The 26,892-nt window shown below is 35.9% G+C and overlaps 1 protein-coding gene across 3 annotated transcripts in view; it reads left to right on the top strand.

Moving 5' to 3' along the window:
• SCAF11 (SR-related CTD associated factor 11) overlaps window positions 1-26,892 on the top strand; it is a 72,671-nt gene extending 45,779 nt beyond the window's left edge. For 2 of the 3 annotated variants that reach the window (XM_077753246.1, XM_077753245.1), the window contains 10 exons: window positions 3,926-3,987; window positions 11,404-11,462; window positions 11,727-11,836; window positions 12,817-12,918; window positions 14,605-14,711; window positions 15,615-18,326; window positions 22,789-23,135; window positions 24,099-24,317; window positions 24,679-24,798; window positions 25,059-26,892. In XM_077753246.1, coding sequence (XP_077609372.1) covers window positions 3,926-3,987; window positions 11,404-11,462; window positions 11,727-11,836; window positions 12,817-12,918; window positions 14,605-14,711; window positions 15,615-18,326; window positions 22,789-23,135; window positions 24,099-24,317; window positions 24,679-24,798; window positions 25,059-25,205 — 3,985 coding nt within the window. In that variant the 3' untranslated portion in view covers window positions 25,206-26,892. The remainder of the gene's footprint in view (window positions 1-3,925; window positions 3,988-11,403; window positions 11,463-11,726; window positions 11,837-12,816; window positions 12,919-14,604; window positions 14,712-15,614; window positions 18,327-22,788; window positions 23,136-24,098; window positions 24,318-24,678; window positions 24,799-25,058) is intronic. The other variant, XM_077753247.1, reaches the window with a different exon arrangement.

Raw genomic sequence — 26,892 nt, 5'->3', positions numbered from 1 at the left:
AAAAAAAGGTACTGGTGCGCTTAGGTGTCGCAGTTCTGATCGTCTGACCATTGACTTTGGCTTTGGTCATGATCCCAGGATTCATGGGATTGAGCTCCTCATCAGGCTCCATGCTGAGTATGCAGCCTGCTTGAGTTCCTCTCTCTCTCTCCTTCTGTCCCTCTCCCCCACTCACATTATCTCTCTCTAAAAAATAAATAAAAGTTTAAAAAAAAGTGCTTTTTTTTTTTTTAAAACCATGTGGGGTTTAAATGTATTTAATTACTTCTTTTAAAGCACACACTTGGCAGTTTTAAAAAGGACCAGTTGAAATCTGAGAGTAGAATTTGAATTCTATCTTTGATGAATGTTTTTTGTTTTCTTTTTGTTTCTGTTTTTAGTTTTTTTCTATAATCTGTTTAGATAGATATTTTTGTAAAAAAAAATGTTAAAGCAGTGTAAATTAAAGCTTACTCATTTTTTGTGTATGACAAACCAATAATGAATAAGCACTGGTACACTGACCACAGATTTTGAGTAGCACTACTCTAGTATTTATGGACAAAAAGTAGGAAGTAACTAATGACATAGCACACGTTCTTCATGAGACAGTTACAACTGAAACTGCTTATTACCTTTTTGATTTTGCTTCTTCGTATTGTAGCAGGCACTTGGTACCTACATAACAACCTTTTGTGTTTTAAAAAGTGTTTTAACATGTTTGGATTTATTTCTTTACTGTTTGTTAAAACATAATTGCCTAAATAATGAAGCAACAGGAAGAGAAATCAAGAAATTGATCCCATTTACAATTGCACAAAAAACCATAAAATACCTAGGAATAAACCTAGCCAAAGATGTAGGAGATCTGCATGATGATAACTATAGAAAACTTATGAAGGAAATTGAAGAGGACACAAAGAAATGGAAAAACTTTCCGTGCTCATGGATCAGAAGAATAAATATTGTTAAAATGTCATTACTACTCAAAGCAATCTACACATTCAATGCAATCCCAATCAAAATTGCACCAGCATTCTTCTCAAAACTAGAACAAATTATCCTAAAATTTGTATGAAACCACAAAAGACCCCAAATAGCTAAAGTAATATTGAAGAAGAAAACCAAAATGGGTGGCATCACAATCCCAGACTTTAGCCTGTAGTACAAAGCTGTCATCATCAAGACAGTATGTTATTGGCACAAAAACAAACACATAAACCAATGGAATAGAATAGAGAACTCAGAATTGGACCCACAAATGTATGACCAACTAATCTTTGACAAAGAGGGAAAGAATATCCACTGGAAAAAAGACAGCCTCTTTAACAAATGGGCTGGGAGAACTGGACAGCAGCATGCAGAAGAATGAAACTAGGTCATTTTCTCACACCATACACAAAAATAAACTCAAAATGGATAAAGAACCTGAATGTGAGACAGGAAACCATCAAAACCCTAGAGGAGAAAGCAGGAAACAACTTCCTTGGCCTCCACCGCAGCAAATTCTTACTTGACACTTCCCCAAAGGCAAGGGAATCAAGAGCAAAAATGAACTGTTGGGACCTCAACAAGATAAAAAGCTGCATGGCAAAGGAAACAATCCATAAAACTAATAGGCAACTGACGGAATGGGAAAAGATAGTTGCAAATGACATATCAGATAAAGGACTAGCATCCAAAACCTCTAAGGAACTCACCAAACTCCACACCCGAAAAACAAATAATCCAGTGAAGACATGGGCAGAAGACATGAACAGGCACTTCTCCAAAGAGGACATCCAGATGGCCAGCAGAGACATGAAACGATGCTCAGCATCCCTCATCATCAGGGAAATGCAGATCAAAACCACACTGAGATACCACCTCACACCAGTCAGAGTGGCTCAAATGAACAAATCAGGAGACTCTAGATGCTGGCGGAGAAATGGGCACCCTCCTACCCTGTTGGTGGGAATGTAAACTGGTGCAGCCCCTCTGGAAAACAGTATGGAGGTTCCTCAAAAAAGTAACAATAGAACTCCCCTATGACCCAGCAATAGAACTGCTAGGAATTTGCCCAGGGGATACAGGAGTGCTCCTGCATAGGGTCACGTGAACCCCAATGTTCATAGCAGCACTCTCAACAGTAGCCAAAACATGGAAAGAGCCTAAGTGTCCATCAGCGGATGAATGGATCAAGAAGATGTGGTTTATCTATACAATGGAATACTACATGGCAATGAGAAAGAATGAAGTCTGGCCATGTATAGCAACATGGATGGACCTTGAGGGTGTTGTGCTGAGTGAAATAAATCAGGCAGAGAAGGACAGATACCATATGCTTGCACGTATAGGTGGATTAGGAGGAACTTAATGGAGGACTTTGGGGGAGGCGAAGGGGAAAAATAGTGGGGGAGAGGGAGGGAGGCAAACCATGAGAGACTCTTGAATGCTGAGAACAAACAGGGCTGAAGGGGGTGTGGAAGAGGGGAGGGGAGGTGATGGGCCTGGAGGAGGGCACTTGTGGGGATGAGCACTGGGTGTTATATGGAAACCAACTTGACAATAAACTAAGAAAAAAAAAGATAAAATGATAAAAAAAGCCTAATTGCCTAGAAATATAGTACTTGTTAGTACATGAATTTAATAGGTATTTAACATATTTTTTGAACTAAATTGATTTAATAGTATACTGGAAATTAACTTAATACTTAAATTGTTCTAATACGTTTAAAATTTAAGCCCATTTTGATCTGACATATATGCAGTGCTGTCCAAAAATTGTATCCTTAAGAAATATATATTGTAAAATTCATAACTAAATCTTTGATTCATTAGTACATTTAATCAGAATATTAATTTTTAAGGGTATATTTATTTAATTACCAAAACAGTTGACAGTAGTTCTTATTATCACATTTGTCACATGATATAAATTATGCCACAATACATAATCCTGTAGCTCTTTAGCTCTTTTTGGAAGTTATGGACTTCTTTGAGACTTTACATAAGGCTACAGTCACCTACCTGAAAAACATGTCATAAAAGATACTTTTGTATATGACTTTAAGGGATTCGTGGGACACCCATTCTAAGAGCCCAACCATAAATCCAAGTTAGTAACTGCATTACAGAAATTTTATTAAGATTTTCTTTTAACTGTATGAATCGGCTTTGATTTTTGCATTTTAACTGTATGAATCGGCTTTGATTTTTGCATTTATGTTTAAGTAAAAGATAGGAGCACCCTTTTCCCAGGCACACTGAAGAACTTCTGCAGCTTCATTCTTAATACATCTATCACTGGCTATGACTGTCATGGACATGCATATTTGTGCTTTCTCTGAATTACCCTACCTGAGTGAGAGTACAGTGGTCATTACTGTATGTCCTGTAACAGGGTCATACAGTGGGTCTAACGCAGCTGGGATAGTTCATATGTTTGACTGCTTTTTTTTCTCAGGGATTTGTGGCAGTGGGATGGTAAAAAGAAATAACAGATGCAAAATAATAATTTGCTTTCATCCACCAAGTCAGCTCCTTCATGTTTCCTCCCAAAGTGGAAAGACTATCAGCTATTGGATATAGTTGTTTTTTTTTGAGTCTGTGGATGTTTTTAGCATCTCATTCCGTCTTATATTTCCTACATGTAAACTAGTCTCTACAGCACTTAGATATCCATTCATTGTTGCCTCTCCCTTGTAAAGCAGTAAAAAAAACCCTGACACCTCTCGTTTCCTGATACTTTCTGTCAGTTCCAGGGGAAGAGATTGCCATGGTTTTTTTGTTTCTTGGTTATGAACCTCCTTTGTAAGTCATAGGAGTGGGAGTGGCTGCTAGTCATGGTTTCTTTGCTAGAATTTAAAACTCCATGCATAATTTCATTTTGGTTGACAGTGAATTGAAAATAAGCAGAATGACAATTTTTCTCTTAGTTATTTCACCTCTTTGTTGATATTTACAGAAAAAAAGTCATAAAAGAAGATCTATTACATGCAAAGCTTTATGATTTGAAGATGACTCATAGTAAGTTATTTTTTTTACTTGTATTTTCTGCCTTTTTTGTTTCTTACTTTAATACTTGTGTTAAAGTTCTTAGTAGTTACATTTTAGTTTGGAAAATAGCCATGCACAGAACTCCACTGAGCTCTATACATTGTGTCAGTCCTATATAAACTATTTTCTTCCTGGAGTCATTTATGCTGTTCTCTGCCCTAACCCTTTTTATGCTCTGCTTGGAAGGAGGGAAGAGCTGAGTGAGATTGGGTGGGTGTGTGTGTAAGCATGTTGTCTGTGTATTTGTGTTAGAAAAGGAAGAGTGTCTTCAAATTACTTGATGGTTAGCAGTCTGCATGTGGTGTACGCCACTCATTAGTGCAGAAGTTCTTAGGGGAGATGAGATAAAATACCTTGCAGGCCAGAAACTGTAAGCAATAGCCTTATAGTTGCTGGGAGAATTCTGTGACAGTGAGTAGTTAGTTACAGCCGAAGTTGTGGGTTTGGCCTCTAGCTACATTTCTAATTTAAAACTTTGGAAACAAAGCACCTTTACATATTTATCTACAGGAGCAGTTAAATATTACTGTCTTTTGTTCTTGTCTAGTACATGATTCTCTCATGCAAGCGTTGCAACAGGGCCTGAGAAAAATAGCATGGTAGTGTTTTGTGACTCGTTCTCAGAACTTAGGCTGTTTATTCTGCTCCAGAGAATAACTTACTGAGCTGTTTGTAAACAAGTGGTGAGCATTTATTTTCCAGGTTAGGTTACAGTGAATTTCTATTTATAGATAGAAATAAGTAATGAATTCATTGTTCTTAAATGATAATCAACTTCAGTTTTTATACTGTGAAGTTTGGATGTTGTTACTTTTTCTGATTGGAATTAAAATGACCTCTCAGGTTTATAGGTCCTCACATTTATTGTCTCTGAATTTACTATTAACGTGAATCGCACAAGGGCTTCTGTGGTCAGATATCATTTTTCTTTCATTAAAAACTTTAGATATCAAAACTTTGCTTTTCTGTCATTGCTATAGATTAGCATCTTTTTTTATGGATAGTCTTTGCTTAGTAACTCTAGGATCTGATATAAAATTCACTGCTGAAGAAGATTACATGATGTTATAGATTTTATTTCGGTAATTTGGCATGCTCTCACTATATTAATATTAATTTTAAGACTATTGTAATTTCCTTTAGCGTGTATCTTCTGCCTGGACTTATTTTTATAGAGAAAACTATTTCTGCCAAAAGATTAAAGCCTGTCACTGAGTGCTGTGCCTACTAAGTTAAGATGCCTGAATTATTTGTTTGATTTAGGATAGTCAGAAATACTCACTGTAGTTTATGAGTTGGCACTACAGAAGTACTAACACGTAGGTAATTATGAGGAAATATCTTACAAAACTAAGAGATTAAGTTAAGGTGAAGGTAGAGTTAGTGGCAAGTTGTACAAATTAAATCCATCTTTATTTCTTCACGCAGTTACACTGAACAGGAGCCATTGTGTCGTAAGGGTACTTTAAATCTTTTACAAAAGAACTTGAGGAAATCTTGTCTGTCTCTTTACCTGGGACTGCTTTAAGTAATTTTTTTTTTAATGTTTTATTTATTAAAAATTTTTTCTTAAATGTTTTACTTATTTCTGAGAGAGAGAGAGAGAGGAAGACAGAGACAGCGTGAGCAGGGGAGGGTCAGAGAGAGAGGGAGACACAGTATCCAAAGATAGGCTCCAGGCTCTGAGCTCGCTGTCAGCACAGACCCCAACACGGGGCTCAAACCCATGAACCATGAGTTTGTGACCTGAGCTGAAGTCAGATGCTTAACTGACTGAGCTACCCAGGTGCTCTTGCTTAAGTAAATTTTAGAAGCAACTGAGTTTAGATTCTTTTATTTCTTAAAATTTTTTGAAGCAGGAAGGGGCTGTTCACGTGTGAACTTATGCCTGAAGTTATTTATCTTTATGTTATATGCTACTCAAACTAATGAAAAGAGCATATGAAACTATGAAATTCTTTTATCTGGATTATAAATAACGAATATAACATTAGTAAAATTCTAGCAGGCCTAATAGACAATTTTATTAGAAGTTGGGCCTCTTGGGTTTTGTACTGGTTTTTCTGTCTGTGACTCTAGTAAAATTATGTAAACTGTTTAATTTAGTTTCTTCTTTTAATGAAGATAGTGTTGCCTCACTAAAGATATTGGGAAAGGCTAGCTAACATACCTTTTGACAAATTTGTTAAGGAAATGTCAGTTTTCATTCTTCACGAGTGCTAGATAACGGAGTTGTCATATTTTTAAAATTTTGAACTCCTTCATGTACTTTGTTCTTAGAATGAACATTAATCTTTGGTTTGGGCTAATAGTTTATAATTGATGTAGTTTATAAAAAGTATACCTGTTTCAGGCATTTCTAAATGGAGTATTTCTTTAAGTATATGCTAAATTCATTTAATTCTGTCTTTACTAACTTTGGAATTAATTAATCAAACTGTAATTGGGTACCTCCTAAATACTGGGCTCTAAACTAAGAGCCTTTTTATACTAGTTTGTATTGTAGGAAAAGATGTTTTCATAAAACATCTTTTGAGATTAGCATTTCATGAAACATGTTTTAGGATACGCTGAATTCAAACAAATAAGACAAGCTTCCACCTAAGCATACCAGATTGATAAACATAGCACCTGTTTAATTCTCTAATCATTCCCAAAACCCTACTAAATTGAGAACAAAGGAATGAAAAATTTAAAGCTACAAGACGAAGAACTAGAGAGAAGAGACAGCAGATAAGAGATGTCCACAGAACTTGAAAGTGATTCTGTGGGGTGAATGGTGAGCAGATGAGGCTCTTGTTGGTCCAGTCGGTAGACCATGCACCTCTTCATCTTGGCATTGTGAGTTCAAGCCCCACGTGGCGCATGGAGTTTACTTTTAAAAAAACTGTCTTAGCAGAAAGGTGAAACCTAAACCTTTTCATGGGAAGAGTGGAGTTAAGAAGAAATCAGTTCATATACTACAGAACCTTAGACTGTCTTGAATCTGATGGCTTCCATTATCTTTGAAGGCAGAGATGTGGGTGGTGCCAAAAAACAGAATTGGAAAAATGTTTTAAATGACTTTATCCTGCAGATTCTTGGCTGAACAGGGTAGACGGAGGAGTCTACACCCAGGCAGAGACTGAAGGCTTACTCTCTAAAGTGAGTGGTTAAACCAGATTAAACTCTGGCACAAATGAGGATAGAGGAAACAACCATAAAGAGAGGGAAATTAAGTCAAATGTTAAGGCCTCTAGTTCTCTACCCATGGTCATTTCCCAAAGCACTAGCAGTCTTGCTTATTCCCAAAGTGGGAGGGAGGAGGCATCTTCTGGGATACTGTTTTGTGTAAGAGAAAATACTTAAGATACTGATATTTGGGAGTCTCCGGATGAAAAAGCCAGATCTTTGCTTGATCATCCTGTAGTGAAACCCGTTAGTTGAAAGGCTCTGACCATCCATCACCATTTCCAATCAGTATTTTAGTGTCCCACAAATTAAGGATCACCAGACATTTGCGGAAACCTCCAATATAATAGAGATCAAAACAGAGACAAAAGGAACCTGATAGAACAAACCAAGAGCTGGGAAACAGAATAACTTAAAAATTAATATTCTCAGAGATAAGAGAAGGGATACTTCCTCACTGAAACAGGAAAGACTAAAAAAATAAAACTTTTGGAAGTTTAAAATATAGTAGAGATTTTATAAATTCAGCAGGGATAGATGATAAGCTGAGAAATCTCAGAAAGCGGGATGAGAAGTTAACAAGACAACTTAGAGTATTAGTCTGTGAGGTCCAGTATTGAATAATAAAATTTCAGAAAGGAAAAAGTCCAAAAGGCAGAAAGTTATCAAGAAAAAGAACTAAAAAAAAAAAAAAAAAAAAAAAGAAAAAGCACTACAAAGAAAATTTCTCAGAAGAGTAGTCTGTGAGTATCCAGATAAAGACTTAACCTAACACCTGGTAAATTAGGAAAGAACTGACATGCTTCATAAAATTCTAGAACTCTGCAGATCACAACTTCCTAAGAGGTTCTGGAGAGAGAACAGACCATGTATAAAAGAGTGTTATCAACAACAGATGGAGCACTAGAGTAAAGCCTTGAACATTTTGGGGAAAATAATTACTAACCAACATTCTAAACCCTGTTAAACTGTCAGTCAAGTATTAGGGTAGAATGAAGACATTCTAAAACATGTAGGAACTCAAAAATTGAGGTGCCTGGGTGGCTCAGTCGGCTGAGCATCTGACTTCAGCTCAGGTCATCATCACATGTTTCATGGGTTCGAGCCCCGTGTTGGGCTCTGTGCTGACAGCTAGCTCAGAGCTTGGAGCCTGTCTCAGATTCTGTGTCTCCCTCTCTCTTTGACCCTCCCCTGCTCACACTGTCTCTCTCAGAAATAAATAAAAAACATTTTAAAAAACCCTCAAAAATTGATTCCTAAACACTTCCTCAGAATTCTACTGGAGGATGTGCATGCTTCACTAAATGAGAAAGTAAATGAAGGAACAATGTGAGATTCAGAAAATGAGTTCCAACCCAGCAAAAAGATAAATGGGATTATTAGGATGATGATAGAGGATAGTTGAGAATGACCTATTAAACAACTTTTAGAGTTACCAGTTCAGCCTTGAACAGGACAAAGGAGTAGTATTTCCACGAGAGTAGGAAACAGTCTTGGTGGATGCATAGATGTGTTTGAGTATATTAAGAGGAGACTTATACTTGTAGAGTTAGTTAAATTAATGATAGGTATTATAGACAAAACAGGAGAAGAGAAAACAAAGTAGTTATTAATCCTAGGAAAAGCAAGATGTTGCACAAGAAAATAATAATTTAGTTCATGGTTCAGCTGTGAATAATGTGTATATAGTTATAGTAATGTAATGCTTATATCAAATGTTGATATATCAAAAAGAACATTGGGTGGAAGCACCTAAGGAGGTAGGTAGGACAGTGGTATAAGACTAAAGTCTTGGGGCGCCTGGGTGGCTCAGTCGGTTGGGCAGCCGACTTCGGCTCAGGTCATGATCTTGCAGTTCATGGGTTCGAGCCCCACGTCGGGCTCTATGCTGACAACTAGCTCAGAGCCTGGAGCCTGTTTCAGATTCTGTGTCTCCTTCTCTCTCTCTGACCCTCTCCTTCTCATGCTGTCTCTCTCTCTATCTCAGAAATAAATAAAATGTTGAAGAAATGAAAAAAAAAGAATAAAGTCTTTCTCTGCTATGGTAAAAAATTAGAAAATACTTGAAACCAGAAAAATCAAAGTAGAGTAGTATAAGCATGTTATTTAAAAATAAAGAAGCAAATATTAGAAAAAAACCCTGAAGGGATTTGATGAGTGCTTTTAGGGAGTGGGAATATCTGTAGTTTTTCTCTTTAAGCCTAGAAGTGCTGTTTGACTTCTTAAAGAATGTACATGTATTACTTTGATAATGAAATGTAAAGGAGTGCTTGGGTGGTAAAATGAAAAGGGGTGTCTTGGGTAGCTTAGTTGGTTGAGTGTCCCAACTTCAGCTCAAGTCATGATCTCACGGCCTGAGCCCCGCATCAGGCTTTGTGCTGACAGCTCAGACCCTGGAGCCTGCTTCAGATTCTGTGTCTCCCTCTCTTTGCCCCTCCCCTGCTTGTGCTCTGTCTCTCTCTCTCTCAAAAATAAATAAAACAGAAAGAAATGAAAAGACCTGTTATTGCTGTCCAAAGGCAGGTAGGTGAGTAGAGTGGATTTGTGAAATGGTCTCTGGGAGACCACAATTTAGATAAATCCACCAGTATTGAATGTTTTTGAGATTGGTATTGGAGCTGCTCAGTAATTACCTGAAAATTACCCAGAAATAAGTGAAATTGCATTTGGACTAGCTACTCATATTTAACATTGGCGAGAAAATAAACAGTTCTTCCTGTAGAGAGCATTCTAATGGTGGCTTCCTGAGATAGGTTTCTAAGTGAAGGAATGCTGTGTAAACACAATATACTCAGTAAGTAGTAGGTGAATGAACCTTGAATGAAAAGAACACAATACCTACCCATTAGGGTATGAAAGACACTATATAGCTACAACACAGCAAATCTATGTCTAGTTGAAGGAAATAGTTACTTCTAAGAATGTGGCTGGGTACCTACCACACTTTTTTGTACCTTGCTTCTTTATGCAATTTAAAAATTCATTATCTTTTAAATATGCATTGGAGAATAAGAAAATAAGCTCCTGGAACTCAGCCAGCACCCCTCTTTCCCCATTGTTGAAATTACATTTGTTAGAACAGTGCTGGGTGGGAAATGTGTGAAGGATGCAAAAATACCAGGAAACCACACAGCTGTTGTATATAGTAACTTAAAAGAAAATTAGTATGCTATTAAGTAGAAAGTAGCCTATTACCAACTGGACTGACAGAAGAAACCCCAAATACATATGGTCTTACATTAGCAGGACACAGGCCTCATTAGAATGATTTATTTTTTAACAAAGTCACTAGGCCTTTTGTGAGGCAAGCAAGGCAGGCCTTTTGTGAGGCAAGCAAGGCATTAGATTGAAAAGACCTGTTGTCATTTGCCTTGTACACTTTTTCTAGAGTTCTCAGGCGAGAGCAGTGACAACAGTACCAGCAGTGGTTTGTTGCAGATAAGATGTACTGATAGCTAGAGATGACTAGTAACATAGGCTTTATGAGCGGTAATCTGTAAAGATGTTAACATAATGTTTGTGGTTAGCAGAAACTGTCCTTTATCTTGCTTAATGTGGAAGTGTGTATCCATTGAAATAAATTTCTGGATGTGACAGGTAAAACCAAAGAAACCCAAATCATAAGCCACATAGCCAAAAACAGTGCTATAACAGAGCTATTTTATCAATACTTCTGCTCTTCTTAATTTTAATTATAAAGTTTGAGGAGGAAGGAGAGTACTTGATGTTGGTGCCAGTAGCTAAATGATAATTTATGGTTGACAAGGGCTGATGACCCCATTTCCTCTGATCAGCTCCTACTTGAGGTCAGTTAACAGTGCCTGATTTTTAGGTTATAGCTGGAAAGAACATACTAAGTGTAGTACTGCTATTAAATAATTTGACATTGTGTGTGTGTGTGTGTGTGTATTTTTTTGTAACAAGGTGGTTTAAATTTGCACAGGCTGCCAAAAAATGTCAACTAGAATTTTAATACTAATGCTCTGAGCATGCCTCACACATTTTGTGTTGTGGCCTTTTCTTTGTATCTGCAGCTTAACAAGATTAAATCAGCATTTGGAAAAATTATACAAATGCAGATACTATTATCTTAAATTTAACTTTTCTACATATTTTAACTTTCTCTTGTCATTATGCCAGTATCAGTACTGGTGTACAACCTTTTCAAATAAAAATTAAGACAAGGTAATGGAGTCTTTTTATGTCTTTGTACAGGAAACCCTACACACAGTGAAATGGAAGGAAAGAAAACTGCAACAATAAAGATAAATAAGGTTTGTTCAGATAGGGGCGCCTGGTGGTTTAGTAGGTTAAGTGNCCCCCGCCCCCCCCCCCCCCGCAAAAAAAAAATAAAATAAACATTAAAAAAATAATGTTTGTTCAAATAAAGAAAAATCTTTTTCTTAGGTAATAACACTTTATGGTTGTTTAGTCCATAACTCTATAACTCATGTATATCAAAATGTTTAAATTATAACTATTACCTATCATGGAGGTTTGTTGTTTGCTGTTTCACTAACTTCCTTTTACTTTTCTAGCCTCGAAGATCAAATCAGTGTACAAGTCAGTGCTTCAGAAATTTTTTCTCCAATATGTTTTCTTCTAGTAATCACACTGGAGAATCTTCTTTTACCTGTAGAACTTACTGGTTAGTATTTTCTATTTTTAATGGATGCTTTTATATTTGATCTTTAATTATTATAAGTAACTTTTGGTAAAAATTTAAGTTCTGGCTCAACAAACATAAAGGCTTACCTTGTATTTTGTTTTTGTTTCTTTTGGAAAATAAATTAGTTCATGGAAGGAGAACACCTATTATTTTGTTATCCTCTGTATTATATGATGACTGCCTATGATCTAGTGGGTATTGTTTTCATTAATAATGAATTGTTCTACACAGGTTTTTCATTTTAATAGAGAAGTAAAGCTACTTGTTAAATTGTAATCAAGCAGAACCCTTTTAGAGTAGATCCAGTCATCTTTGAATCTGTAGTGTTTGGTATGTAGATACTAAGTAGGTACTTCTGGAATTTGAAGATTAAGTTGGGGTTTTAAAATCACTTAGCTTTGGTTGAATGAAGAAGACAGGTTAAGATTGTATGATTTAATTTTAGAGGTTGGCTCAAGGTACCAAAGAAAACAGTAACATGTGAGTAGCCTTTTAAAGAAACTGAACTATACCCATTTTTGGTTACAGTAACTATACCTTCCTCTGTTTTTTCCTTTTGTCTTATGCTTAATTTCAGATGGAAAACTGTTGCAGGTACAATTTTTGCTGGCACTGCTTGCAACAGCTTTGGTTCATGGGATAGAAAACAGTGTTGCTTTTTTCTCTGAGTAATAAGGATATTATTCTTATATATCTTTTAAATATATAAAAGACTTTTAAAATACCCTGTCACCGAAGATATAAATTCAAGCATTATTTTTATGAAGCAGATCAATACTATTTTGATTTGTGATGTAAAAATTTTATAGGAATGAATTCATTTTGAAGGTATTTAGGCAAAGGTACTTATTCTTTTAAATGTGGTTTATAATGCTAGTGCTATTCATGATATTAACCCACTTGTTATGCTGAACTTAAATTTCTGGAGTTCTGATGAAAGTCTAAAATTTATCTTTTAGTACAGAATTTATAGAGGTCAATGAAATGAATGCATTGATTAGGCAGAAGAGACAGGAATTGGAATTGTCATGGTTTCCTGCTACATCACCTGGGATTGGAAGGTAAAAAAAAAAAAAAAATTGTTTACCAAAGTGTTCACATGCTCACATGAGCACACGATACCATCAGTACTTAAGCACAGAGATATCTTAATAGTTATGTTTCTAAGAAAGTTTTGTGCAAATTAAACTTGGTGTTTCAAATACCTAAAGAAGATTGCTATTTAAAGAACCCCTTTAAAAGTACCCTTATTTATCTGTTTAAATATTTTAATATTTATTTGAGTCATTTAAAAGGGAGAGCACCAAAATAAGATTCATTATTAATAATTGCATTCAGATCTGTCATCCTTCTGTTCTTCCATTCCAATTTTACCTTTGTGCTGTTAGCTGATGCATTGCTTTTGTCATGACATTTCCCTCTCTAAAAGAGTCTTCTCAATAACTATTTGATCAAGTCTTTGTACTTTGTTCTGCATTCATGACTTTTCTATAATACAGACCCTCCTTAGTCTAAGTCCTGAATCTACTGTCACATGGCTAGTGTATTATATATATACTTAATTCAGGTACCCATGTAAAGATTAAGGCCCTTGCCCGAGTTTTATATTCATTCCTGTAACGTTATACCTTTATCTTATATAACACTGCAGTATAGTTTTGCAGAGGACCTTCACCATCTAGCATCAATAGAAGTAAAAACAGGAAGTCTGGATATATATAATACAAAATCTCAGAGTTTTATATTTTTTGTATGTACAAGTTGCACATTGTTTTTGAAGCTTTTCTCTTCTCCACCTACTCCACAATCTCACTTTATACTGGATAAAGTAGTTTTTTGTTAGGAGACCTGAACTGAACAAATACAAATCAGAAAAAAGCTGAGAGTCAATTGCGTTTGGATGCAGAAACTTAGGTCCATAGGAACATTAGGAGCTAAGGTTGAGGAACTTTATAGTATAATAAAGCAATAGAAATCAGTTCTTTTCTTTTTAAAAATGATTTATTTTGATATTTGTCCTTTTGATACATGCTATGAAACAACTCTAACATAAAATGTAACCATGTGTATATGATATGCTTCAAATTTAAGTTATACCGTTCTGTTTCCAAGTTCTATTATTTATTCATGGACTGATTTCTCTTTAACCTTGCTAATTTCATTAAAACCTTGATTTGATTAACTTGGATAAATTATCTCTTTGGTTGTCTAGAAAGGGAAGGGGTTGGGGCTCAAGGGGCATGAAGGCACTTTCTGGTTGGTGGAAATGTTCTGTTTCTTGGTTTGGGGGGGTGGTGGTGGTTCCACAGATATATATACATTAGTCACAGGTCATCAAACTGTAGACTTAAAATCTGTGCATTTTATCGATCTATACATTTTATTTTCCACGTTGGTTTTTTTTTTTTAGAATGGAGGAGAACAGAAGCTAAAAAATTTTTTTGACAAAATATTACATTATTTAAAAGAAAAAACGTGTTATATACGAAGTTAACCTTCATCTCCTTTTGCCATTAATTTATCAGCAAAACATGCTTTTAAAAGTTTTTTGTAGCCAGTTGACAGCCATCTTTGAACAATGAGTAACCTTGAATTCACATTTTTAGTTACTTTGGCAAAAAATAATTTAAGTACACTGTATTTTAACGTTGCTAACCTGATTTGGAAAAATTAATAATTTTAAATAGTTGATATAATTTTTTAAAACATGTAAACAAAAATGTTTTTGTTTTGTTTTGAATTTTCAGAATTGGTTTTATGCCCTGGAATATTGAAACACAAGTGCTTCCTCTCATCTCTTCTGTGTTGCCAAGAACTATTTTTCCAACAAGTACCATATCTATAGAAAATTTTGGTAAAGTTTGTGAAACGTTTTTCTAGTTTTAAAAAAATTATTAGCTTTTTTCCACTATCCTAAAAAGTGAGTGTTAATGACCTAGAAAAGCTGTAAAAATAATATACAGATAGTAATTTCTGTGTATTTCTGTAAATATGTGGACAGGGACTTCTAAATTATTTCAGTTAGTTAGAATTTTTTTTTTTTTTTTTACTTTAAGACATTACATACATTACATGAAGACATTCCTTCAATACTTCGAGGAACTGGTTAGAAGTCTCCTTTCTGTTTAGGGCTTTGGTGTCCAAAATGTAGATCTTTAGAAGTTGCATCTCCTATTGTGAACAGTTTCAGTCTTTTTTTTTTTTTTTTTAATGTTTTATTTATTTCTAGGAGAGAGAGAGAGACAGCGTGAGCAGGGGAGGGTCAGAGAGAGAGGGAGCTACAGACTCTGAAACAGGCTCCCGGCTCTGAGCTGGCAGTCAGCACAGAGCCCGACGCGGGGCTCGAACCCACAAACCGCGAGATCGTGACCTAAGCGAAAGTCGGACGCTTACCCGACTAAGCCACCCAGGCGCCCCAGTTTCAGTCTTTATATATTTGTGGATGACTTGTTTCTATCGCATTTTGCCTAGGTAATACCAAGATGGCAGTTATCAGACCAAACATATTTTCTTTTTTTTTTTGCCCCCTATAAATTGTCCACATGAATTCAAATTTTATAAGAACTTATTTCCATAGCATTAAAAGAACCAGATAAATACCTGCTGTTACTTAGATGTTAGTAGCTATTCATCATTTGATTCAGAAGTACATTTTGTTTCACTCTTTTATCGACATGTATTTTATACTAATGAAGCCAAACTATTATCATTTTATTGAAACAAACTTACTTTTTACTTTAAAAATATATATCATTAGGTACCTCTTGCAAGGGATATGCATTAGCACATACTCAAGAAGGAGAAGAGAAGAAGCAGACTTCTGGTACATCAAACACCAGAGGATCAAGACGAAAACCTGCAGCAACAACTCCTACAAGGAGATCTACACGTAACACAAGAGCTGAAACAGTCAGTCAGTCCCAGAAATCCCCAGTATCAAATAATTCTGGGTGTGATGCCCCAGATAACAACAATCCATCTGTAAGTGTTTCCTCTTCAGCTGTGTCAGAAAAGCAAACAAGACAGGCTCCAAAACGGAAGTCTGTAAGAAGAGGAAGAAAACCACCTTTATTGAAAAAGAAACTTCGGAGCTCTATACCTCCCCCTGAAAAATCATCTTCCAGTGATTCAGTAGATGAAGAAACAGCAGAATCTGATACACCACCTGTGTTAGAGAAAGAGCACCAATCAGATGCAGAAAGTAGTAACAATTGTACTGTGCAGTCAAATGTTGAAAATGAGTCTGCTAATGGCTTGAGAAGTTGCAGTGAACAGGTAGAAGAAAATGAGGAATATACTGAGGACCGTGATACAGAGGAAGCAGTGGAATCTTCATATTCTGAGTCTCATACCGAAGAACCTCCTGTACTAGTTGGAGAGGAAGAGGATATTCAAAAAGTTGAGAATACAAGTATAGAGGCGAATGTTTTATGTTTAGAAAGCGAGACTCCTAAAAATATTTCTGGAAAAGAAGGTGAAACATTGGAAAGTCAAGACCAAACATCTGGACCTTCAGAATCGGAGGTAAAAGCAGACAAATGTACAGGTCAGCCTCCAGATGATTTTTCTACATGTTCATCTGAAATTGAAGTATACCAACCTGTACCAAGCTTAGGTGAGTTACCAGAGAATTCAGAGTCAGTGATTAATGAAGAAAAAGTTATGGAAAGTCCTATAGTAGAAATTATTGATCATAAAGATTCAGTAGTAAAAACAGAACAGCTTGTAGGCAGCCCCAAATTAGAACCTTCTGAGGGTAGAATTATACAAATAGTGAGCAAAAAATCCATAGAGGACTCAGAGGTTCAATTGCTTGGGCATGTTGAAACTGAAGATAAAGAAGTAACTGCAACATGTAATACTTCAGAGAATGAAAATTTAAATAGTATTCAAGATTCTGAAAATAATTTATTAAAAAATAATCAGAACACCAAATTAGACAAATCTTTAGAGGACAAGACCGAATCTCCTATTGAACATTCCAGATCTACAGAATTGCCTAACACACACATTGAACAAATTCAGAAGCATTTTAATGAGGACGACAATGAAATGATACCTATGGAGTGTGATTCATTTTGCAGTGACCAGAATGAATCTGAAATTGAGCCTTCTGTAAATGCTGATACCACACAATTGAATGAAAATTCTGTGGAGCACAGTTCTCAAAACAACATGCCATCTTCTGATCCTGCAAATGGAAAGGCTGAAACTATATGTCAGCCATCTGAAAGCCCAGTAGACGTGATGGAGAAAGCCAAAAAGCCTCGTACCCGAAGATCTAGATTTCACTCCCCGTCTACAACTTGGTCTCCCAACAGAGACACTGCACGAGAAAAGAAGAGGTCTCAGTCTCCGTCTCCTAAAAGAGAAACTGGAAAAGAAAACAGGAAGTCTCGATCACCATCTCCCAAGAAAGAATCTGCAAGAGGACGTAGAAAATCTCGTTCTCAGTCCCCAAAACAAGATATCGCAAAAGAAAGGAGACGATCTCAGTCTCGATCTCCAAAAAGAGATAGCACGAAGGAAAGCAAAAGATCTGCATCACCCTCCCCCAAAAGAGACACTTCTAGAGAAAACAGAAGATCTCAGTCAAGAGTCAAAGATTCTTCCCCAAGAGAAAAATCCAGGTCTCGGAGCAGAGAAAGAGAAAGTGATAGAGATGGGTCACGGAGAGACCGAGATCGAGTAAGAAGAACCAGGAGATGGTCTAGGTCCAGATCTCGTTCAAGGTCACCATCAAGATCTAGAACAAAAATTAAGAGTTCATCGTTTGGTAGAAATGACAGAGATACTTACTCTCCTCGGTGGAAGGAAAGATGGGCAAATGATGGTTGGAGATGTCCACGAGGAAATGATCGGTACAGAAAGAATGATCCAGAGAAACAGAATGAAAATACAAGAAAAGAAAAAAATGACATCGGTCCAGATGCTGAGGATCCAAATTCTGCTGACAAACATAGAAATGACTGTCCCAGTTGGGTAACAGAAAAAATAAATTCTGGGCCTGATCCACGGACCAGAAATCCAGAAAAGTTAAAAGATTCTCACTGGGAAGAAAACAGAAATGAAAATTCAGGGAATTCTTGGAATAAAAACTTTGGTTCAGGTTGGATGTCTAACCGTGGTAGAGGTAACCGTGGCAGAGGCACTTACAGAGGTGGTTTTGCCTATACAGATCAAAGTGAAAATCGGTGGCAAAACCGAAAACCCCTCTCAGGGAATTCAAATAGTTCAGGGAATGAGTCTTTCAAGTTCGTGGAACAGCAACCCTATAAACGGAAAAATGAGCAACAAGAGTTCTCATTTGATACACCGGCAGATAGATCTGGGTGGACATCTGCATCTAGTTGGGCTGTGAGAAAGACTCTACCAGCAGATGTACAAAACTATTACTCAAGACGAGGGAGGAATTCTTCAGGTTCACAGTCTGGATGGATGAGACAAGAAGAGGAACCAACTGAACAAGGTAATATACTCTAGCAACATTTTTATTTGAGGAAGGGATTATAAATTTAAAACTCCATAGGGGCTCCTGGGTGGCTCAGTCAGTTAAGCGTCTGACTTTGGCTCAGGTCATGATCTCGTGGCCCCGGCGTCGGGCTCTGTGCTGACAGCTAGCTCAGAGCCTGGAGCCTTTTTGGATTCTGTGTTTCTCTCTCTCTCTGACTCTACCCTGCTCACCCTGTCTCTCTCTCTCAGAAATAAAAAACATTTAAGAAAAATTTTAAATAAAACTTTATGAATTGTAATGATCTGTACTTAGTTTTACTATGTTAAATCCCATTTAAAAAGTCACTTTGCATTATATAAATATATACATATATCAGAATATATATATGAATGTATATACATATATGTCAGTATTTACTGCCTTTTTAACTGTCCCTTCCTCCAACCTTGTCAAAGGCTTAACTAGTTTAAGTACAGTTTGCTACAATAGAACTTGGGATTTTTTAAATTTAAATTCAAGTTAACATATAGTGTGGTATTGGTTTTCAGGAATAGAATTTAGTGATTCATCACTTATGTACACTATTCAGTGTTCATCACAAGTGCCCTCCTTAATACCCATCACCCATTTAGCCCATCCCCCCCACCCAACACCCCTCTAGCAACCCTTAGTTTGTTCTCTATATTTAAGAGTCTTAATGGGAGGCACCTGGGTGGCTCAGTTCGTTAAATGTCTGACTTCGGCTCATGTGATCTCACACCTCATGAGTTTGAGCCCCATGTCAGGCTCTATGCCGACGGCTCAGAGCCTGGAGCCTGGAGATTCTGTGTCTCCCTGTCTCTAATAAGAGTCTCTTTTGGTTTGCCTCCCTTTCTATTTTTATCTTATTTTTCCTTCCCTCTCCCTGTGTTCATATGTTTTGTTTCTCAAATTCCACATATAAGTGAAGTCATATGATACTTGTCTTTTTTTGACTGATTTTGCTTAGCATAATACTCTTCAGTTCCATCAACATTGTTGCAAAATGGCAAGATTTCATTCTTTTTGATTGTGTAATCAAACAGGGTTGCTGGAGGGGTGCTGGGTGGAGGAATGGGCTAAATCGCTGATGGATATTAAGGAGGGCATTTGTGATGAGCATTGGATGTTGTATGTAAGTGATGAATCATTAAATTCTTTTCCTTCTTTTTTCCTTCGTCAGTGGATGCACATTTAGGCTCTTTCCATAATTTGGCTATTGTTGATAGTGCTACTATAAATATGGAGGTGCATGTGCCCCTTCAGATGAGCATTTTTGTTTCCTTTGGATAAATAGCTAGTAGTGCAGTTACAGTCAAAGGGTAGTTCTATTTTTAACTTTTTGAGGAACCTCCATACTATTTTCCAGAGTGGCTGCACCAGTTTTCATTCCCACCAACAGTTCAAAAGGATTGCCCTTTTCTCCGCATCCTCGCCAACATCTGTTGTTTCCTAAGTTGTTAATTTTAGCCATTCTGACAGGTGTGAGTGAGGTTATATCTTATGTGGTTTTGATTTGTGTTTCCTTAATGATGAATGACGTTGAGCATCATTTCATGTGTCTGTTGGCCATCTGGATGTCTTCTTTGGAGTAAAGTGTGATCATGTCCTCTGCTCATTCTTCACTGGATTATTTATTTTTTGGATGTTGAGTTTGATAAGTTCTTTATAGATTTTGAATACTAGCCCTTTATCTGATATGCCCTTTGCAGATATCTTCTCCCATTAGTTTTTTTGATTGTTTCATTCATGGTCCAGGAGACTTTTATCTTGATGAAGTCCCAGTAGTTCATTTTTGTTTCCCTGGCCTTTGACAACATATCTAGCAAGAAGTTTGCTCCGGCTGAGGTCAAAGAGGTTGCTGACTGTATTCTCCTGTAGGATTTTGATGGTTTCCTGTCTCACATTTAGATCTTTCATCTATTTTGAATTTATTTTTGTATATAGTGCAAGAATATGGTCGTTTCATTCTTTTTCATGTTGCTGTCTAGTTTTCCCAGCACCATTTGTTGAAGAGACCATCTTTTTTCCATTAGATGTTCTTTTCTATTTTGTTGAAGGTTAGTTGACCATATATATAGTTATGAATCCATTTCTAGGTTTTCTTTTCTGTTCCATTGATCTGTGTGTCTGTTTTTGTGCCAGTGATGATTGATTGCAGCTTTGTAAAACATTAAAGTCTGGAATTGTGATGCCTTCTGCCTTGCTTTGATTTTTTTCAAGATTGCTTTGGCTATTGGGGTCTTTTCTGATTCCATACAAATTTTAAAATTGTTTGTTCTAGCTCTGTGAGACATGCTTGTGTTTTGTTAGGAATTGTATTGAATGTGTAGATTACTTTGGGTAACATCGACATTTTAATAGTATTTGTTCTTCCAGTCCATGAGCATGGACTGTTTTTCCATTTTGTCTCTTCTCCAGTTTCTTTCATAAGTGTTTTATAGTTTTTAAGTTACTGATCTTTTACCTCTTTGGATATTTCTGTGTATCTTACAGTTTTTGGTGCAATTGTAAATGGGATCGATTCCTTGATTTCTCGTTCTGCTGCTTCATTATTGGTGTATAGAAATGCAACAGATTTCTGTACATTGATTTGATATCCTGTGACTTTGATGAATTCATGTTTTGGTTCTGGTAATTATTTGGTAGACTCTTTTGGGTTTGCTACATAGAGTATCATGTCCTTTACAAATAGTGAAAGTTTGACCTCTTCCTTGCCAGTATGGATACCTTTTATTTCATTTTGTTGTCTGATTGCTGAGGCTAGGACTTCAGGTACTATGTTGAACAATAGTGGTGAGAATGGACATCCCTGCCATGTTCCTGACCGTAGGGGTAAAGCTGTTTTCCCCTATTGAGGATGATATTAGCTGTGGTTCTTTCATATACGGGTTTTATGATGTTGAAGCATGTTCATACTACCCCTACTTTGTTGAGGGTTTTTAATCAAGAATTGATGCTGTATTTTGTCATATGGTTTTTCTGCATCTATTGAGAGGATCACTTGGTTCTTATCCTTTATTAATGTGCTGTATCATGTTGATTGATTTGTGAATATTGAACCAGCCCTGCAGCCCAGGAATAAATCCCACTTGATTGTGGTGAATAATTCTTTTAATGTGCTGTTTGATTCAATTTGCTAGTATCTTGTTGAGAATTTTTACATCCATGTCCATCAGGGATATTGGCCTGTAATTCTCCTTTTTACTGGGGTCTTTGTCTGGATTTGAAATTAAGGTAATGCTAGTCTCATAGAATGAATTTGGAAGTTTCTTTCCATTTATTTTTTTCGGGGGGGGGCAGTAATAACAGTTTCAGAAGAATAACTATCAACTCTTCTTTAAATGTTTGGTAAAATTCCCCTGGGAAGCCATCTGCCTTAGACTCTTCTCGTTAGATTTTTGATTACTGTTTCAATTTCTTTGCTGGTTTTTGGTCTGTTCAAATTTTCTTTCTTCCTGTTTCAGTTTGGTAGTTTAGTTTCTAGGAATTTCTCTGTTTCTTCCAGATTGCCCAGTTGGCTTATAACTGCTCATAATATTCTTTTATAATTGTTTGTATTTCTGGAGTGTTGGTTGTGATCACTCCTTTTCATTCATGATTTTATTTTGGTCCTTTCTCTTTTCTTTTGGTAAGTCTGGGTGGGGGCTGTCAATTTCGCTAATTCTTTCAAGGAACCAGATCCTAGTTTCATTGATCTGTTCTGATATTTTTTTTATTTCTATATCATTTATATTTGCTCTAATCTTTATTATTTCCCTTAGAAGAATTTGGGATGTTCTTGTGCAAGATTTAACTTTGATATCTTTTTAAAAAATTTTTTTAATGTTTGAGAGAGAGGGTGAGCAAGTAGGGGGAGGGGCAGAGAGGGAGAGAGACAATCCTAAGCAGGCTCTGTGCTGTCAATGCAGAGCCTGACACGGGGCTCAGTCCCATGAACCATGAGATCACGACCTGAGTTGAAACCAAGAGTCAGATGCTTAACTGACTGAGCCTCCCAGGTGCCCCAAGTTTGATTTCTTGTATCTCAAATGTGCACACTTGTATTTTTTTGATCATTATTCTCATATGAGTAAGTCTAATAATGATTTATCTTTCTTTGGCTGTTCTTATTAAGAACATTGCAAGAAAAAAAGCTTTGTTAAAGATAAAACAAATGGTTCATCTTCTAATTTAGTAACCTAATTAAATTTTATATGATTACTTCTTTAGTAAATTTCTTGAGGTACTGATTCTTTGGTAATGTTGAGAGATGCTATTATGTGAACCTACTCTTAATAATTTTTAGAATTTTTTTTAATCAGCCCACATTATTTATAAATGATAGGATTAAACTAAATGATTGGAGATTGGTTTAGGTGTTCTGAGTCTGTTAATTGCTGTTTAATCTTACTATAACCAGTGGTTCTTAAGAAATTTTAACATGATTTTTTATTACAAGCCGTTTTTCTTTTGATAGATTCTAACCTAAAAGACCAAACAAACCAACACGGAGATGGTTCTCAGCTACCTATAAATATGATGCAACCACAAATGAATGTAATGCAGCAACAAATGACTGCACAGCAGCCGCCTATGAATATCTTCCCGTATCCAGTGGGTGTTCATGCTCCTTTGATGAACATCCAGCGCAATCCATATAACATTCATCCTCCGCTACCCATGCATCTGCACACAGGTGTGCCTCTCATGCAGGTAGCTGCTCCTACCAGTGTATCTCAGGGACTGCCACCACCACCACCCCCTCCCCCACCATCCCAACAAGTCAGCTACATTGCTTCACAGCCAGATGGAAAACAGTTGCAGGTATGTTTTTAGCATCTAAAGTTGAATCAACATAGACGCTTTAAGAATTTAACTGTTAGCAACAGATGTTCAAAAGAGGGCTTCCCAGCATCCCCAAACAATTATTTATTTGATTAGCCTTATTGTAAACCTTCATAGCCCCTTTTCACTGTCCTTCCTCAAATAAGAAAATGAATTGGATGCATATTATTGAACTTGTTTCTGTCCAAAGAGGTTTGTTTTTTCAGGTTAAGACAAAGTTTTGAGCCCAATTAGAATCAAATGGTGGGTGCTTTAAAATAATTCTTGAATTTATTGGACTTTTTAGGGGGTGGGAACTTGTGATGATGCTTCTCTTGTCTTGTTGGGACAAACTGCAGAGAAAGCTGTTCATTATCCATTACCATCTGTGTTTTCATGTTCATGAGTGTACCGTGTTCAAAAAAAAAGTGCCTCTGACGCATACAGAAATTTGAATAATAGTTTGTAAACATTGTGTTCCTAATAGTTCTGTGCCTGCATTTCACAAATTCTAGAATCCTGATAGCAGTGGGCAATAGGGTTCTAGAATTTGGGACCTCTTATCTTTTTCTGCTGTCGGCTCTCTGCAAGCTATTTGACTTCACTGTCTCCTTATCTCCCATCTTTAAAGTGGGGGCACATACTTTAGTTAATTTTCAAAAAGAGCCTTTCAGGAAAGATAACTATTCTTTAAGTGCTAATTCTTATCCTTGTTGCTTTTAGTGTTGCTGTCAGAACATTACAAGTCACATGTGTAATTTAAAAGTCACTTGACATATTTACAAAGGTCTCTGTTTAAGAATGTTACTTATTTTTCTTCAGAGTCCTTTAGATATACATGACATGAAATACAAAGTTTTCTTTAGTACTAAGGTTGACTCACTTTGAATTTTTTTTGTTATTTCTAATATATGACTAAAATAATACAGTAATTCATTAACTGATGATAACTCTTTAAAACAGGGTATTCCTAGTGCTTCTCATGTAAATAATAACATGAGTACGCCAGTCTTGCCTGCTCCGACAGCAGCCCCAGGAAATTTGGGAACAGTTCAGGGACCAAGTTCTGGTAATACTTCATCATCAAGTCACAGCAAAGCCTCTAATGCTGCTGTAAAATTGACAGAAAGCAAAGTAAGTGTTACAGTGGAAGCCAGCGCAGATAGCTCGAAGACAGACAAGGCAAGTTCAAGGTTGAGAGCAACCTACATAATTCTGTATATGCTAAAGATGAAAAAATAAATTATGTATTGTATAATTGGTAAAGGGAATTTACTGTTGATAGTCTTGAATTCCAATGCTGTTTGGAGGGTTCTCTAGATATGTTGATGCCCAATGAGTTACTGGTAATATTGCATAATTATTTTTAGGAATGTTTAGTATGTGTGTTAATAGCTTATATTCATGACATACATGAATATGAATATGAAATATGAAGAATTACTTGCAGTACTGTAAAAGTGAGGTTTTTAATTTCATATTTTTAAAGACATTTTTTGAAATTATGTGGGTAGATAATAATTATACTTTTTCCTCTTACCAGAAATTACAAATTCAAGAAAAAGCAGCACAGGAGGTAAAATTGGCCATTAAGCCATTTTACCAAAATAAAGATATCACCAAGGAAGAATATAAAGAGATTGTACGGAAAGCAGTAGATAAAGTAAGTTCTATATAGAAGTTATATATGTATTGTTTTGAATCATCTCTGTTTTAGTAAAGGAATGCTTAAGTCTAATTAAAATAATAAGCACTAACTTCTAATTCTGGTCTGCCTTTTTGCCTTTCCAGTAAGTGCATATGAGATATAGAACATATAAAAATGTCTGATTATCTCTTTGGGGTTGGTTTTCACCAATCTTTCCATTTTGCTTTAATCCTATTTTAAGTATGAGAAAAATATTCCCGTTCCTTTTTTCGTAGGTTTGTCATAGTAAGAGTGGAGAAGTAAATTCTACTAAGGTGGCAAATCTGGTTAAAGCCTATGTAGACAAATACAAATATTCACGGAAGGGAAGCCAAAAGAAAACTCTGGAAGAACCTGTGTCTACCGAAAAAAACATAGGTTGAAATGGGGAGCACTGTAAAGGACACTATCAAGATATCTGCAAAGTGCAATTTCAACATGTACCTTTAACTGAAAATCATACATAACTGTGATTGAAATTTGGTTTTGATAAAATTATTTTTTTTAATGTAGAATATAAAGTTTTGTTCTAAATAAATATAGTTCTGCACTGCAACTTCTTTATCCTTTCCTCCTCCCGAAAATAAAAGCAAATTCAAGGGAAAGTAAAGGGGTTAAAGGAGTGTGCATTTTTACTAGGACTGTTATAGTATGGATACTGGAAGATGTACAGCTTTTCGATTTTAACAATGGAGTGCATAAATTACAGTCTTCTAGTGCACTGGTTTTGGGAAAGATATATATATAATACATTTATTCTGTCAGGCTAAAAATAAAGTATGATCTTTATGATTTTTCCCTCTATAGAAAGTTAAATAATGTATTACCATGAAGAATATTTCTAAGAATATACCAATTGCAGGGTTCCTAATGCATATTTTTAAAACACACATCTGAATAAATTGCTTAGATAGAAAACAGATTATCACATGAGTAAAATTCAGTGTTCAAAACTTTGGAACACTGTTACTGTATCACCAAATAAAGGTTATGCTGCTTGTTTTTCTTTTGTGCCTTTTTTCCCCCCAGTTGAAACGAAGCAGTTTGATTTGCTAGATTTACAACTTTGGAAATCTAAAACTCTGTTGAATTTAGAAGACCAGTTTGGAAAAAGTGTTGACTTTATAAAAATTATGTTCTTTCATGATTATCTTCTGTCTGTCAGAGAAATGATAAATTATTTGTGCCAACTGGAGAATTGCAGTTGAGTGGTGAGCTTCCCTTGGGACGAAGGTAGAATTATGAGACGCACTTCAGTGGCTTTCATTGGTTCATCTGTGTAATCACTAATGAATTTCTTTTCACAGTTGAGAAATATCCAAATGCTTTACAGCGAATAAAGTGTTAATTAGGTGACCATAAACCATGTTGCAAAATTCTAGATATTAAAACCTGGGTTTTGGAATGGGAGAGGACTTAAATAATGGAGTCTTGGACTTTAGGGACTAGGGATTTGATTGTCTTTTTTAAAATACTAGAATATGTTAATTTTACAAAAGGTAAGTTCAGAATGTTATAGAGCCACTATTTTAATTGGCATCTTAGAAGAAAAAAGTGGGTTGTCCATGATAAACTGTCTTTCATTCAACAATTTTCAATAGATACCAAATAACGAAAGCTATTCAGATAAGATGTTAATGGCTCAGAAAGATATATGCATCAGTGAGACCTATATCAGGGTCAGACAGACTGACCTTTTTATTAGCTAAACTAGAGAGAGCAATACTCTGTAGGACTGTGCTTTTCTGAAGTAAAGGTGATGTTTCTCAAGTTCATGTGCATAATACTTCCTTGGTGCTAGCTTTGATAAGGCAAATATTTTGAACTGTTGGCCCCAATAATGATTGTGCTAGTTCATAATCTTTATTAGATTAAGAGTGTAATTCCAAAAAGTGTTAGAAATATTTCCAAGCAGTTCTTGATCTTTATTCTGCATTTCTGGGCATTTGTAATATGGTATTCTACTGATTTATATATATATTTTTAATTAAAGTTTGTGTTTAGATACGAAGGGGAAAGAAGTTAGGAGTATATTTCTTCTAATAAAATATTAAGACTTTTAAATACCAA

The sequence above is a fragment of the Crocuta crocuta genome, unplaced genomic scaffold, assembly GCF_008692635.1.
Source record: "Crocuta crocuta isolate KB4526 unplaced genomic scaffold, BGI_CrCroc_1.0 scaffold30, whole genome shotgun sequence".
In the NCBI taxonomy this organism is placed as follows: Eukaryota; Metazoa; Chordata; class Mammalia; order Carnivora; family Hyaenidae; genus Crocuta; species Crocuta crocuta.
This window is presented reverse-complemented; position numbering and strand designations above follow the sequence as displayed.